The following is a 17,620-nucleotide window of genomic DNA, read 5'->3' on the forward strand; positions in this document are numbered from 1 at the left end:
GTGGCGATTCACTGAGAGAGTTTATTATGATAGAAGCCCATAGTACCTCGTACTCCATCCATCCTGAAAGTATGAAGATGTATAAGGAAATGCAGTCATTGTATTGGTGGCCGGGCATGAAGCGAGACATCTTACGTTTTGTTTCCGAGTGTTTGACATGACATCAAGTTAAGGAAGAGCATCAGAGACCAGCAGGGAAGCCACCTCCTATTCCCGAGTGGAAATGGGAAATATTACGATCTTTGTAGTGGGATTGCCAAGGACTGTATGTTATGAAATCAGCACATTTTCTACCTATTAAGATGACATTCACCATGACACAGTATGCAAAGCTATATATTTCAAGAGATAGTCCGACTGCATGAGATTCCAGTGTCTATTTTTTCTGACAGAGATCCGAGGTTCACATCGTCCTTCTGGAAGAGTCTGCATTCAGCGATGGGAACAAAGTTGTTGTTCAGTACAACATTTCATCCTCAAACCGATGGTTAGTCTGAAAGGGTGATTTAAATTTTGGAGGATCTACTCCGAGCTTGTGTGATCAGCTTCCAAGGAATTTGGGAACCGAAGTTACCTCTAGTGGAGTTCACCTATAGCAATAGCTATCAATCGTCTATAGGAATGGCTCTTTACGAGGCACTTTATAGAAAGAAGTGTAGATCACCCATACATTGGGACGAGGTTGGTGAAAGAGGAGAATTCGGTCCGGACTTGGTCAAGCAGATAGCGGAGCTAATAGTCAAAATTCGATATAGGATGAAGACTGGTCAAAGTAGCACCAACCTCATCCCAATGTATAGGTGATCACAAACTATTTGAGCCAGTAGAATCCAAGGAACAAAAAATGGCTAGATCTTCATTTAGTTCTGTATCTGAGCAGCCGACTGAATATGACTCCAAGGAGGCCAAACTGCCTACTCAGCTAGATCTTGTAACTTTTCCTCCTCTGAAGAAGATTACTCTTGCAAATGTTGAATAATTTGTGCAATTCATTGCACAAAAAAAACAAGATGATGATGAAGATGACATTCTATTGAGCTAGTTTTTTTCCACATCTCCTTTGCCTAAGAAGACGGATGAAGCTGCATTTGTTAGAAGAATCATACAGAAAATTGTGGAAATTGCTATGACTGAGCAAGATGGCCCAGAAACTGAAGAACATATCAGTCAGACTGTAGAGGAATATGATGACGTATTTATCAGCCAAATTGAATCAATAGTCCTAATTATGGAACAAGCAGTACCTTCTAGCAATCAAGCTCTTGGACTACAATTGATGCATCCAAAGAACTTCCAAGAATAGAGTCATTATCTCCTGATTTAGACTTAACTAATGGAACAACTCTAGATCATATTAGCTCAAGTCCCATTGCCATCTCTTATTCTATATCAGTTCTTAAAAGAAAAAATCTGAATATCGAGGAAGCTTTGGAATCATTTAAAGATAAAATGCTAAAAAAAGTTTCGGATCTATCCAGGGGCATGATCAACATATTTAATCTATTAAAGCTGATCAGGAAGCTACAGCTAGTCATCTTTGTGGGCACTACAAACCATCAACTTACAAATATGCACCAAGATAGAGAAAGTTTAAACAAATTTTAATGAAAATATTGACGCCATCAGCTCTTAGCTAGCTTATGTTCTTACCTATCTCAAGCCACCTTCTGGTGTTGACAAAAAATTGGAAGATAAGAATTCAAATGGCTATAATCATCCTAAATCTACTGATGCGCAAAAAAAGCCTACTGACAAATACTCTAGTCAGTTTAGCAGATAGTTCATGAAGAACAGTGTTTGTATATAGTCAGTCAGATAACTCTGTTATGTATACTGTTGAAAATAATGAATTTAGTATTGACATAATTTATTCAAACATTAAAAATGAGAAAATTGTTGGAACATTTTAAGTTTTGGTGATTTAACAAGGCTGTTTATCCATCAAATAATTACAGAGCCTAACCTAACTGAATTCAAGAAAGAAAATCGAATATTCATAAGAAGTTTTCAAAGGAGTCTAACTGATTACATAGCCAGACTGATAAAGCATAAAAAAGATACTGATAGTCAAAGCGATTCAAGGTTAATTGATAAAGCCCAATTGACAGTCTATATAAATCGATCAGTTGGTCCGAATCCAGACATTCCCTGAAGAATCAGTATAATCAATTATTAAGGATCGGATTTCAACTCAATAGCGGATAAAGTTTTCTATATCAATAGTCGCTGAATTTAACAGAATGTCAGGATCCTGCGCACTACAAGGACATCTCAGAAAGGACGATGACATGATAGCAATGATATATGTATTTGGAAATGGATATATTATTTTGAAAAGATTAATGTTGCTGATTAATAATCAAATAGATCAGTTGAACAAACTTTGAAGGTTACAGACACACAATCTATCTTTGAACTTTCAAAAATCAACTGATCTTCTCTGAAAAATCTTCTTGCGAACCAAACTGAAAAGCCATCACATGTTGATAGTTATTATCTGATCATTTTGCGTACCAAATTTGTGCTTAAAATTTCCTTGTGAAATCAGTGTTATTTAGAGTAAGAAGTTTTACTGCTCAAATGGTTTTAGATTGAAGTTTACTAAGAATTTCAATTAGACAGTGTTAAGTACTACTGAAGTGGGTGATTTCAAATTGCTTGTAATTACCAAAAACTTTTAGTGCAATTCTTCTCTGAGGAAGAAGGCGTGACATAGGAGTATTGAAATCTCCGAACATCCAGAAACAACTTTGTACATACTTACTTCTCAGTTTACCTACTTTAAATACTATTCAATAAATCCCAACTGATTGTCTTGATAAGTCAAAGTATCAGTCACCCTACTTCTGCACAGTTCATACTGATTGACTTACTCAGAACCTAACTGACAAGAATAAAATTTCAGTGTTGCTAACCCAACTGAAATTATTGGTTGAGATAAATTTATTCACCTCCTCTAAATTAATTTTTGATCCTAACATTTCACATGCAAGATTAAATTATAAATAAATCTTATCTATTTCTTGACAAGTCCAATTTTCAAAGAAGGCGCCAAAGACGACCAGCCAGATTAAAAACATAAACGTTTATGTATTAAATTCGTTTTGTTACTCCATTGGTCAAGACTGAGTTAATAAATATTTTGTCCACTTCGGTGTTCTTGAATGGCATTTATAAAATAGGCGGTCATCAGAATCCTTGTGATACCGTGGTATTTACATTTCTCAATAAAAAAATTTGAATGTAAACCCACGTTAAAAAAATACCGCGATGAAATGATTTTTTTTAAAAAAAGGTGGAGCCAACAATGTTTCCTCAAAATTTCCCCAAGAAAGTGCTTCCTCAAGTAACCATCCACACTTCATTTTATCAAGTTTCAACTATGTATTCTAAAAAATCGGTTTTAAAAGTTAGCATGTTTTGGATTTTAGTCTTATAATTTGTTAATGTTTGATTTTCATCCAATAATTTAATTTTTTTGTTTTTAGTATTTTTTTTCGTTTGGTATTCATCCAATAACTTACATTTTATTTCGTTTTTTCGCCCGAAGCCATGAAATCTATCAAATAAGCACGGATACTTTTCTACATATAATGGGAATACAACCTATATTATAGGTATTAAAATCTATATAAGTAAAAATGAAGAGAAAAGACAAGTTTTTTTTTATTTTGAAATATTAGGTCGTTTTGCTTTATTTTTTCCTTTTTTTGTTTAAATTTATTTTGTTGTGCTTAATATCGTTTTATTCTCATTGAAAAAACCATGTAAGAGAGTATCAATATAAAATAAATAACATTCGATGTGATTTCTAGGATTTATGCTAAAAAATGACCAAATAAAAAAATTAAAGTTACTGTATAAAAAATAAACATTAATAAATTACAAGAATAAAATTCAAAATAAATAAATTTATCGAACTAAAATTATAATTTTTCTATGAAAATGTTGCAATCATTAACCATCAGTACTTAGTATACGAGTCAAGCTTTATTAAATGTTTTGGATTCCGATATTCAATAAAGTACGCTAAAACAATAGTTTGTCAATAGATTTATCTACTACCTCAGTTGACAACTTAGAAAAGTCTATAATGTCAGATATTTAATTTTTTTTTCTTTTAAAAAAAAACTTTTTCTTTTAATTTCCGTTACCCAATATTTCCATACTTGTAATTATTAAATTAAATTAAATTGTCACATGCCAAACATCTCCGTAAGAGGATTTACCATTAAGAAAATAAGTTGTTCCAAACAAAATTATATACATTAAAATTTGTATCATGGGTTAAGCAAAGGACTAAATACGGGGTTTGTCTAGGGATAACGTACATGAGTTAGTTTATGCTACATCGAGATTGTTTCACTTAGTTTATGCTATATCGAGACTGCTAATTATACTAAAATTTTATTTCAGTACGGTATCGATATATACCGTTTTATATAGAAAAAACCTTATATTTTTAATTTATTGAATTATTATTTAATAATATTATATATTTTTAAATTTATATATATTATTTAAGTCGGCATATACCAAAATATTTCTAGTTTCATGTTGTTATCGTACCAAAAAATTATGTTTCTTTGTCATACTGTACCGAAATTATTGGCATATCGAAAATTTTGGTAAATTCGATATTTTAGATATGATAACCTTGATATACCGAAATTTCGACATTTTTTCACCCCTAGATTTTCATAGGCCTAATCTAGAACCCTTTTTTCGACCATTTGGATAATTGTCTTGTCTCAATTTATAACGGCTCTGGTTCGGGTTTCTATCGGATTTGATCAAGGTCTCAACCGATTTGAACTAAAATTTATTCTTTAAATTGAAAGATAAAAAAAGAAAATAACGATAAAATATGTGTTATGATCAAAATTTCCACTAGACCAAATATATAATTAGTAGAGACAAAATTTTATTTTATTTTATTTGTGGCATCGCAAGTCCCCATACTATGAGGGGTTGCACCTACTTGGGTGTCAATGAGTCATGTCAGCAGGCTCATAAATATGGGAAAAGGCTTGTTTTGCTGTTTGTGTTGCCTCATATCACCTTAGAAATCAGTCTTCTCATTTCCTTAATATTGGCATTTTCCCTAGCAAGATTATTTTTGCTCATTAAGATCTGGTGTGCCTTTGTTACGGCTCACCGGCCAAGAAGATTATACAACGTAACATCTGTTGGTTTCATGTGCGGCAATTTGAGATAATAAATCCGAAAATAAAGAATAAACTGGACACCGAGATTTACGTGAAAACCCCTAAAAATTATTAGGGTAAAAACCACGGGCAAGATAAAAAGAATTTCACTATAATATTTTGTGGTGTACAATTCACTCACTGTGTTCCAAGGAGAACACACTCTCTTAATACAAGATAACAAAACACCTCATAAATATTATATAACTAAGCCCTCAAATGCTATAGGATGAGAGAAAACTCTAAAAAGGAATTATCTCAACTTCTCGTGAACGCGAGAAGACAAATATCAATTGTATTAGCCTTCATCCAAATTTGAAAAATAATGCAACACATTTTTATTCAGCCAACCATATGCATTAGTCATTTTTGTCCACTGATGCATTTAATGACATTGCCGACATTTCTCCCGCTTGGAGATTTGATTTAGAATCAAACACATCTTCACACATAATTCATCTCCACACATCCTTTCGATCTTGTTATTCTTTGCTGTTTACGTTTTCGCTAGGCCACTTGAGAATCTACACCACTCAAACTTATCAGTGTTTACTGGCTTGGTCAGAAAATCAGCTATATTATCTTTTGTATGAATCTTTTGTATGTCCACGCTTCCTTCTTCTACTACTTCTCGCACAAAGTAAAATTGTACTCCAATGTGTTTCGTCCTGAAATGAAAGGCTGGATTCCTTGCGATATGCAAGGCACTCTGACTGTCACAAAACAAAGGAACATTCTCTTGTTTGTGTCCGATCTCCTCCAATAATTTTTTAATCCATATTGCCTCCTTGCAAGCTTGAGTAGCTGCCATGTATTCTGCCTCCGTTGTAGATAACGTCACAACTATCTGCAATTTTGAAACCCAGCTTACTGCTCCCCTCGCAAGTGTAAACACAAAACCAGTTGTAGATTTTCTCTTATCAGGATCACCTGCATAATCTGAATCGACATAGCCCCTGAGTGTAAAATTTGATCCTCCATAAGAGAATGCAGCATTTTAGGTACCTTTAATGTATCTAAGGATCCTCTTAACAGTGCTCCAATGCTCTCGTCTAGGATTCACCATATACCGACTAACTGCTCCCAGTGCTTGAGCAATGTCCGATCTTGTACAGATCATGGCAAACATCAAACTTCCAATTGCTGATTTTATGGTACTCGAGACATCTTCATCCTCTCTGTTTCATTGCTAGGACACATTTCGGAGGATAACTTGAAGTTAACATGAAGAGAGATAGAAATTGTCTTACTATATTGCATGTTGAAGCCTTGCAAGATTTTCTTCAAATAATTTTTCTGGGAAAGCCAAATCATTCTGTTACTTTTGTTTCGGTGAACTTGCATCCCTAGAATCTTGTTTGCTGGTCCCAAGTCCTTCATATCAAATTCCCTAGCCAACTGTGCCTTCCATCATTAGACCTGATCTTTGTTGGGGCCTGCTACCAACATGTCGTCCACATACAACAGCAAAATGATATAATCATTACCAGACCTATTGAAATATATACAAGGGTCTTCACTCAATCTGTTGTATCCAATGCTAATGTACAAGGGTCTTCACTCCTTGAAGAAGAAAACTATATGCTCCAACCAGAAGGTTTTGCGAATAAAGGCAAAGAGAACTTGGTTTGCACGTTGAACAAATCTTTGTACGGCCTCAAACAGGCGTCGAGGTGTTGGTATGTACAAGAGATTTGATTCCTATATCGTGAGCCTTGGATACAACAGATTGAGTGCAGACTCTTGTACGTATTTCAAGAGGTCTGATGATTATTATATTATTTTGCTGTTTTATGTGGACGGCATGTTGGTAGCATGCCCCAACAAAGATCAGGTCCAAGGATTGAAGAGACATTTGGCTAGAGAATTTGATATGAAGGACTTGGGACCAGCAAATAAGATTCTAGGTGTAATACCTGAATTAAATATCACAATTTGTTGATTTAGTAATTTGAGATTACTAAATAATTAATGATTTTTAAAGAATGAAATATGACATATTTTGGTCATATGAAGTCCAAATGATTTGAAATTTGGATATAACGTAGAGAACTCAAAGATATAGAAAATTCATGTTTTGAGTTTTGGAAAATTTGATCGTTTAACTGGTCCAAAGGGATATATTGGTGTTAAAATGTTAAATATTATATATTATACTATATTATATTATTTTATTAATATAATATAAAATAAAATAAATGGATAAAGATGCACTTACGTTAGAAGTTGCAATTATCAGAAAGTTTCAACGAGAACAGAGAAAGAGAGAAGAAAGAAATAATAAAGTTTTGAATTTTCTTTTCAATCGTGCGACTTATCGGTTTATCCAATCGACGAACCGACTTCAGTTTTGTGATCGTTGACACGAGGTCTTCGATTTGAGGCATAAATTTTATAGTTTTGATGATATTTGAAATTCGTCGATTTCTTGAATAAATCCGATAAATTGTGAAATCATACAGAAATTGAAGATTGTTGAGTATTGTATGATTTTAACGAAGTAGAGAAGATTATTGTGTTGTTGTTTTGAATTATTCCTAATTTATTATAATTAGGGATTTTAATCGTTGAATTGAGATTGGAGAGTTTTTTGTTAGTTGTTATTAAATCTGATTGTATATTCGGAGTCTACGAAGTATAGGCTACACGTTGATATAAAGTTTTCGCAATTTGACGGATGTTGTAAAATAGCCTATTATTTGATGTTAAATTAATTAGGGTGTATTTGATGGTAGTATTGTGAGTTAAATACACTAGAATATTAAATTGTTGAACAATAAGAATTTATAATCGAGTTTTATAATTTTATTGAATTCATTGTTGTTGGGCTATTTGATGTTGTATATTGATGCTATTATGATTGTGTTGATACGGTGACAATGATCTGATAATTATTGTTGAATTATTTAGATACATCACAAGCCTCGGGATCAAAGAAATAGCCAGATTATTTATATACTCGATTATCAGGTACGTGTTGACGTACGAGCATATGTTGTTATTGTTTAGTATTGATGAATACTATTGTGTTGAACGATGGTAAATCACTGGATATGGGTGATTTGATATTATATTTGCTGTTATTTATTATTGTTGATGTTGTTGGCTGTCGTTGTTGGGAGACGTCACGTTGATGTTGTTCGTTCAACGATATTGCTGTCGCCGGAGTTGGGGTGCGACGCATCGTTAATGTTATTCGTTCGACGATATTGCTGTCGCCGGTGTTGGGGTGCGACGTATCGTCGATGTTGTTGTTCGTTCGACGATATTGCTGTCGCCAGAGTTGGGGTGCGACGTATCGTCGATGTTATCGTTGCAGCGTGATGTTGTTGAGGTTATTGATGGTTGATTGTCCAGAAATGGCAAAGGGGGTATTTCTGTTATCATTTCAGTTATATCTTATGTTATTAATATAACTGTTATGTATTACGATGATGATTGTTGTGTATGCTCACTCTTTGGGGGCTGTTTCTGTTGGACAGGTTACAGGACTATGCTGTGAGACAAGATAGAGGTGAAGGACTAGGTGTGTCTAGTCAAACAGTCCTGTAGTTAATAGTAAATAGAGACAGTATGGTTCATTGTCTTATTTGAGTTGTGTGCGTGTATTTATTATACTGTTTCTGCTACACTGACGTAGATAGTGTGGTGATTGCACTATTTTGTCGTATATGCATTATATTATTACGTCGTCGAAAAGAAATTTTTATGCATATGACGTCACATGTTTTATGATTACGTGGCGAGGTTTGGGGCGCCAAATTTGGTGGTATCAGAGCATATGTTAGATGTCTGGGATGGTTAGGAGTTGTGTTTGTGATGAGGGAGTTGGATGACGATATTATCTGCGTGTGTCTGTGCATTTGACTTGTTATTGATGATTTCTCGATATGATTGATTGTTCTTTAGTTGTGTGTGCTTTCGTGCGGAAGGTGTGATGATGATTACTGGATTGTACTTGTTAAATGTTATGATTAACAATTTGATTTCCAGTGATGGCAGCTAGAGAACAGGTACACTCACACGAGGAAATGGAAGAGGTTGATAGTGGGTTTGGGCAGATGAATCCATTGCCACCTCCTTCTATGGGACAGGCACCTGCAGATCAGCCTTTATTGCCCGGTGAGTTGACTTTGGCACAGTTTAGTAGTTATCTTCCACCGAGATTTGATAGCTCTGAGACTGGTGAGCGAGCAGAGGAGTGGATTGAGAGGATAGAGCAGATATTTGTGACCGCTCCGTGTGCTAGGTCTGCTTGGTTACGATTGGCTACATTTCAGCTTTCGAGTAATGTATTATTATGGTGGCAGACGACTGAGGCCGGATTGAGAGCCCAGGGCCGTACCGTTGATTGGGATGTGTTTCGCTCTCGTTTTCTTGATAAGTATTTTTCTATAGCAGCCAGACAAAAGAAAGAGAAAGAATTTGAGGATTTCAGATAGGGTAGTATGTCTGTTGCTGAGTATGAGACTCGATATTCTGCATTGCTGAAATATGTGCCACATATTGCTATGAATGTTCATGCTAAGATGAGGCATTTCTTGAAAGGGTTGAAGTTAGAGTTATTTGATCGTGTGCAATCGAACAACCCAGTATCATTTGAGGATGCAGTGACGAGAGCTGAGATGGCTGAGTTGGTGATGCAAGAGTATGGGGCTCAGGGATGATTATCAGAGCCGACTAGGGAGTCATTGCGACCACATGGACAGTCTTTTAAATATCAAAAGGGTTCAACTTCTTCTTCAGCATCATCTGGGAAGCGTCTATTTGATTCACGACGTGTTGAGAGTCGTGGGGGCAGTTCTCAGTCTGTTCAGGGGCAGAGAGGAGAGTCCAGAGCAGTGAGATGTTTTCGTTGTGGGGGACCTCATCTGATCAGACAGTGTACACAGACTGAGATCACCTGTTTTGAGTGTGGCGGTGTGGGCCATATAGCCAGACAGTGTCCTAGTCGTGACTGACATCGAGAGCCCAGTAGTGATATAGGTAGATCCTCAGGGAGAGGAGGACGACAGCCTCAGCAGTTTACACCACGACCTTCTGGAGGACAGCCACGTATGCAGGGAGCTGGTCCGCCTCAGGCACAGGTGTATGCTTTGACACGAGAGCAGGCAGAGGAGGCACGAGAGGATATGATAGCGGGTAAGTGTTATTTATGTTCTTATCCTGCTTATATTCTTGTTGATACTGGTGCCTCGCATACTTTTATATCGAAGAGGTTTGTGGTTGAGCATCATATGCGCTCGTCTCCATTGTCTATGCCTCTTTCTGTTTCGACACCTTTTGGAGTTGATATATCAGTTGTATCTATGATATCAGATGGTATTATTTCTTATGAGGGCTATGAGCTGAGATCTGATATGATTATTCTAGAGATGACTGATTTTGATTGTATTGTGGGAATTAATGTGCTGAAGAGATATGGTGCGACGGTTGATTGTTATCAGCGGGTAGTATACTTTTATACAGATGAGAAAGAGCGTTGGACATTTTATGGGAAGGGTTCTCGTCCCCGTGTTCTGTTGGTATCTGCTATCCGGATGTCTCGGTTATTGGAGCATGGACATGAGGGTTATCTTATTTATGCTGTAGATGTGACAGAGAAGAAGAAGAAAGTGGAAATAGAGGAGATACCTATAGTTGCTGAGTTTGCCGATGTATTTCCTGATGAGATTCCAGGCTTCCCACCAGCCCGTGAGGTGGAGTTTGGGATTGAGTTGATGCCAGGTACTTCCCCTATTTCTCGTACTCCTTACAGAATGGCACCAGCAGAGTTGAGAGAGTTGAAAGACCAGTTGCAGGACTTGCTGGACAAGGGATACATTCGCCCTAGTGTATCGCCTTGGGGTGCACCAGTCTTATTTGTGAGAAAGAAAGACGGAACGATGCGGCTTTGTATTGACTATCGACAGCTGAATAAGGTAACGATTAAGAATAAATATCCCCTCCCTCGTATTGATGATTTGTTTGATCAGTTACAGGGAACCTCGGTATATTCGAATATTGATTTGAGGTCAGGATATCATTATATACGAGTTAGAGAGGAGGATATTCAGAAAACAGCATTCAGGACCAGATATGGGCATTATGAGTTTTTGGTTATGCCGTTTGGGTTGACAAATGCTCCAGCTGTGTTTATGAGTTTGATGAATAGGGTATTTCAGCCTTATCTCGATCAGTTTGTTATTGTGTTTATTGATGATATATTGATATATTCCAGGAGTGAGGCTGAGCATGCAGGGCATTTGCGTTCAGTGTTACAGGTGTTGCGAGATAAACAGTTGTATGCCAAACTTGGTAAGTGTGAGTTTTGGTTGGATCGAGTGGTCTTCTTGGGTCATGTTATATCGAGAGATGGGATTTCAGTTGATCCAACGAATGTCGAAGTTGTGTTACAGTTGTCTGCACTTACATCTGTACCAGAGATCCGTAGTTTCTTGGGTTTAGCAGGCTATTATCGTCGATTTATCGATGGATTTTCAAAGATTGCTAGACCTTTGACACAGTTGAACCAGAAAGGTGTGCGATTTCAGTGGTCTGAAGCATGTGAGAGGAGTTTTCAGGAGTTGAAGCACCGACTGACGATTGCACCAGTGTTATCAATTCCTACAGAAAACGAGAGGTTTGTTGTTTATACTGATGCATCATTACATGGTTTAGGATGTGTTTTGATACAGGATCGACATGTTGTGGCATATGCCTCGAGACAACTGAAACCACACGAAACAAGGTACCATGTGCATGACTTGGAGTTGGCAGCCATTATCTTTGCCTTGAAGATATGGCGACACTATTTATATGGTACCTCGTTTACGATTTATACTGATCATAAGAGCTTGAGATTTCTGTTTACACAGACCGAGTTGAATATGAGACAGAGACGATGGCTAGATTTGCTGAAGGATTATGATTGTGAGATTGAATATAATCCTGGTCGAGCCAATCTTACAGCTGATGCACTGAGCCGTAATGTGAGTTGTACTGCAGAGGATGTGAGTCGTTTATCAGCTATGATGATGTCTTGTTGTTCCTTGGGATATGATTTTGATATCTCGACGACTCCTATCCAGGTATCTACCTTATTAGCTGAACCTGATATATATGGTTGTATTCGTGATGCATAGATGACAGATAAGAGAGTTCAGCGGTGGAAGGAGTTGGTTTCTCAGAAACAAGATACTTGTTTTAGAGTGGCTGATGATGGCAGTTTGAGGATGAAGGATAGATGGGTAGTTCCTGATGCATCTGAGTTGTGCCAGGGTCTGTTGCGGCGTGCACATTGTAGTCGATATTCTATCCACTCTGGTGGCAAGAAGATGTATAAGGATCTACGCTCTCAGTTTTGGTGGAAGGTAATGAAACGTGATGTGATTGATTTTGTACGTCGATGTCTTAATTGTCAACAGATCAAAGCTGAGAGGAGAAGGTCGGGAGGTGAATTGAGGAGTTTAGAAGTACCGACTTGGAAATGGGAGCACATATCGATGGATTTTGTGACACATTTGCCAAGAAGCACTGGAACTATTGATGCTATTTGGGTGATTGTTGATCGACGAAAGTTGCACATTTTATACCCTATAGCATGAGTAGTACGTACTTGACGATGGCACACTTGTATATACGAGAGATTGTACGACTGCATGGGATTCCAGTGTCTATTATATCTGATAGAGATCCTCGATTTACTTCTCATTTTTGGGAAGGATTGCAGACTGCGATGGAGACAGAGTTGAGATTGAGTACAGCTTATCATCCCCAGACAGATGGTCAGACTGAGCGTACTATTCAGACGCTGGAGGATATGTTGCGTGCTTATGTTATGGATTTTAAATCTGTTTGGCAGTCATCTATTCCATTAGTGGAGTTTGCATATAACAACAGTTATCAGAGTAGTATTCAGATGGCTCCATTTGAGGCATTGTATGGGAGACGTTGTAGATCTCCGTTATACTGGGATGATGTTGACCGAGCTGCAGTTACCGGTCCTGATATAATTCATGAGATGGAACAGAAAGTAAAGGTGATACAGCAACGATTGAAGGCAGCTCAAGATAGACAGGCCGCCTATGCAAATAAAAGACGAAGACCCTTAGAGTTTCAGCAGGGCGATCGAGTATTTTTGAAAGTTTCTTCTTTTCGTGGCACAATGCGATTTGGTATAAAAGAAAACTTGGCACCGAGATATGTTGGCCCGTATTAGATATTGCAGCGGATAGGCACTTGGGCTTATCGATCGGCTATACCTCCATCTTTATCTGGTATTCATGATGTGTTTCATGTGTCGATGTTACGGAAGTATGAGCCGGATCCTTCACATGTGTTGGATATTTCTGAGGTTTAGTTAGATCCTGATGTGTTATGTTGAGAGATCAGTTTGTATTTTGGATCGATCTGAACGAAAGCTTCGTAGTAAGCTTATATCGATGGTGAAGGTTCAGTGGGAGTATAAAGGTGTCGAAGAGGCCACTTGGGAGACAGAGCAGCATATGAGGGAGCTCTACCCCTACTTATTCTGATGGTATGACGTATCTTTATTTATGAATGTTATTACTGTTGTTGATTAATTTCGGGGTCGAAATTTATTTAAGGGGGGTAGAAATGTAATGCCTGAATTAAATATCACAATTTGTTGATTTAGTAATGTGAGATTACTAAATAATTAATGATTTTTAAAGAATGAAATATGACATATTTTGGTCATATGAAGTCCAAATGATTTGAAATTTGGATATAACATAGAGAACTCAAAGATATAGAAGTTTCATGTTTTAAGTTTTACCCTTTGGGGGCTGTTTCTGTTGGACAGGTTACAGGACTATGCTGTGAGACATGATAGAGGTGAAGGACTAGGTGTGTCTAGTCAAACAGTCCTGTAGTTAATAGTAAATAGAGACAGTATGGTTCATTGTCTTATTTGAGTTGTATGTGTATATTTATTATACTGTTTCTGCTACACTGACGTAGATAGTGTGATGATTGCTCTATTTTGTCGTATATGCATTATATTACTACGTCGTCGAAAAGAAAATTTTTATGCATATGACGTCACATGTTGTATGATTACGTGGCGAGGTTTGGGGCGCCACACTAGGGATGCAAGTTCACCGAGACAGAAGTAACAGAAATATTAAGCTTTCCCAAAAAGTTATTTGAAGAAAATCTTGCAACGCTTCAACATGCAAGATAGCAAGTTAATATCGACCCCTCTTCCTTGTAACTTCAAGTTATCCTCCGAGATGTGTCCTAGCAGTGAAGCAGAGAGGATGGAGATGTCTCGAGTACCATATGCATCAGCAGTGGGAAGTTTGATGTTCGCCATGATCTGTATAAGATCGGACATTTTTTAAGCAGTGGGAGCAGTTAGTCGGTATATAACGAATTCTGGACGAGAGCATTGAAGCACCGTCAATAGGATCCTTAGATACATTAAGGGTACCTCAAATGTTGCATTATTTTATGGAGGATCGGATTTTACACTCAGGGGCAATGTCAATTCAGATTATGCAAGTGATTCTGATAAGAGGAAATCTACTACTGGTTATGTGTTTACACTTGCGGGGGGAGCAGTAAGTTGGGTTTCAAAACTGCAAACAGTTGTGGCATTATCTACAACGAAGGCAGAATACATGGCAGCTACTCAAGCTTGCAAGGAGGCAATATGGATTAAAAGGTTATTGGAGGAGATCGGGCACAAACAAGAGAATGTTCCTTTGTTTTGTGACAGTCAGAGTGGCTTGCACATCGCAAAGAATCCAGCCTTTCATTCCAGGACGAAACACATTGGAGTATAATTTCACTTTGTATGGGAAGTAGTAGAAGAAGGAAGTATGGATATACAGAAGATCAATACAAAAGATAAGATAGCTGATTTTCTGACAAAGCCAGTAAACATTGATAAGTTTGAGTGGTGTAGATCCTCAAGTGGCCTAGCAGAAACTTAAGCAGCAGGAAATTACAAGATTGAAAAAATGTGTGGAGATATGTTTGATTCTCAATCTAATCTCCAAGCGGGAGAAATATCGACAAGAGTAATAAATGCAGCAGACAAGTTTGAAAGAATAATTAGTTGAGGAATAATTGGTTGAGGAAACGCGTTCGACAATACGCGTAAGGAGCTCCTATAAATAGAGCTCTCTTCCCTCAATCTGAAATCATCATTTATTCGAGTTTTCTCTCATCTCACAAGTATTTGAGTGTTTAGTTCTATAATATTTGTGAGGTATTTAGTTCTCCTGTATTAAGAGAGTGTATGTTATCTTTGAAAACACAGTGAGTGAGTTGTACACCATAAAATATTATAGTGAAATTCTTTTCATCTTGCCCATGATTTTTATCCTAATAATTTTTAGGAGTTTTCCACGTAAATCTCGGTGTCCAGTTTATTCTTTATTTTCATATTTATTATCTCAAATTAACGTACGTGGGACCAACATAATTAATTACGTAAACTTAGTAACTATAGGCTATATTTTGTTAAGTTCTGTTCGTTTTAATTTAATGCAAAATTGTTTCATGTAAGTTTTTACAAATTCTGTGTGTTAAAAAGTCCTGTGATCGATCAGCAAAAGTCACGACCGTAAAATTACGCTGCGGGTAGGCATCACAGGTAGTACTTATTATGATGATGGGACTGAAAATTGTAATATACATTTATAAATATATTTTCAAGACAGGAAGGAACAAATTTTGGAACAAAATGAATTTAATAGTTAATTCAAACCCCGTGTTTGTTAGACTGCATGCGGTGTTGTTGATATTATTATTATTATTATTATTTTTTGAAGTTAACCATTTTCAAGCAAACCAATTTTGACTACGTCTTGTCTGATTTCTGTGGCAAACACCTTTATATATATAGTAATATCCTTTAAACTGTTGCTTCAGTTCTCATTCATCGCACAATTTCAATTCATTCGTCGAGGAAAAAGAAAAAGAAAACTGAGGAAGTGTGATGGGAAAGTTTAGGCTGCAAACCATTTTTAAGATTTGTTCATTATTGCTTTTGACATATAATTCACATGTCTACGGCAAAACTGAAACGCCTAAGGCCACTGAGTCTGTAGAGAAGTGGTTCAAAAAGCTCAAGAAATCGACCGAGCCGAAATTTAAAATCTTTGAGTTCTACGTTCAAGATATCGTCAGTGGCGAAGGACAGACCGTGTTTCCGGTCGCGAAATCCAACATTTCTTTCACTTCGCCCACGAATTTCGGCATAGTAGTCGTTGCGGATGATCGTTTCACCGTCGGAGCTGATCCTAAGTCCCCGACACTCGGCAGAGGACAAGGGATCGCTGCGTTGTCGGATTTGGCTGATAGGGTCTTGTACTTGAATGTTGTTTTTCACTTCACTGAAGGGAAGTATAAGGGAAGCTCAGTCGTCATATTGGGACGGGATCCGATGTTGGTAAATTCCCGCGAGCTATCTATAGCTGGTGGTAGCGGAGTTTTTCGATCGGCACGTGGAGTCACTGAGATAACCAATTGTACACCTTATAGTCCCACTGGTTATACTTGTTTCAAGTATACTCTCTATTTTACTCATTTTTAATTAGTTCCATTCGAGTCATATGTATTGGTTTGTCATGAGAATAAATTCTCCAATTATATATTAAATTTCGAATCTGATGAAAGAAGAAAAGTATCCCAATAAGAGTACATTCCTCAAGTCGAGAAAAATAAAATGTTACTAGTTTTATTAAGTAATTAATTTATAAAGTTAGCCAACATATATATATATATATATATTAATATTCCATTAAATATACAATTATTCAAATATTGAAAAATATGACATTTTAGGCTCTATCTCTTTGGACTTGGGCCATCTCCGATCCACAACTATATCAAATTAAATGATTCATAAATAAAATATTAAAAATTTAAAAGAAATTAAAACCCCTGCGTCACCCCTACGTCAAATTTGGTGCAAATATAGAATTCCTATTGAACAATAGTTTAGTGGCGCAGGTCGGCATGATCCCGAGACATTAAAATTTAAGTAAATGGTTGGAGTTGCCTCTATGTCTATAAACTGTGCAGAAAAGTAGTTATTTATACTCAAATTTATATTAAAATTTGTTCCAACAAAAAATTGAGTACAAGTAATATCACTCGTCCTGGATTTAATTAAGAATATGTTTCTTGTGAGACGGTCTCACGAATCTCTATCTGTGAGACGGGTCAACCCTACCGATATTCACAATAAAAACTAATGTTCTTAGCATAAAAAGTAATATTTTTTCATGGATGATCCAAATAAGAGATATGTCTCGTAAAATGTGACATGTGATATCGTCTCACACAAGTTTTTGTTTTAAAAGAAAAGAGAGATAAAACTCAAAAAGATCGTATTTTACGATCTTTATAACTTATTTTTACTCGCTTTTTTTTACTAACTAATCTCATTCTTACTT

At 36.6% G+C, this 17,620-nt stretch overlaps 1 protein-coding gene across 1 annotated transcript; it reads left to right on the forward strand.

Moving 5' to 3' along the window:
• The first annotated feature begins 16,158 nt into the window (after nucleotides 1-16,158).
• Nucleotides 16,159-16,755, forward strand: LOC142550182 (dirigent protein 22-like). Its single transcript, XM_075659421.1, has one exon. The coding sequence runs from the start codon at nucleotides 16,159-16,161 to the stop codon at nucleotides 16,753-16,755; it is 597 nt and encodes a 198-aa protein (XP_075515536.1).
• Nucleotides 16,756-17,620: the final 865 nt, after the last annotated feature.

The sequence above is a fragment of the Primulina tabacum genome, chromosome 6 (assembly GCF_025594145.1).
Source record: "Primulina tabacum isolate GXHZ01 chromosome 6, ASM2559414v2, whole genome shotgun sequence".
Lineage (NCBI taxonomy): Eukaryota > Viridiplantae > Streptophyta > Magnoliopsida > Lamiales > Gesneriaceae > Primulina > Primulina tabacum.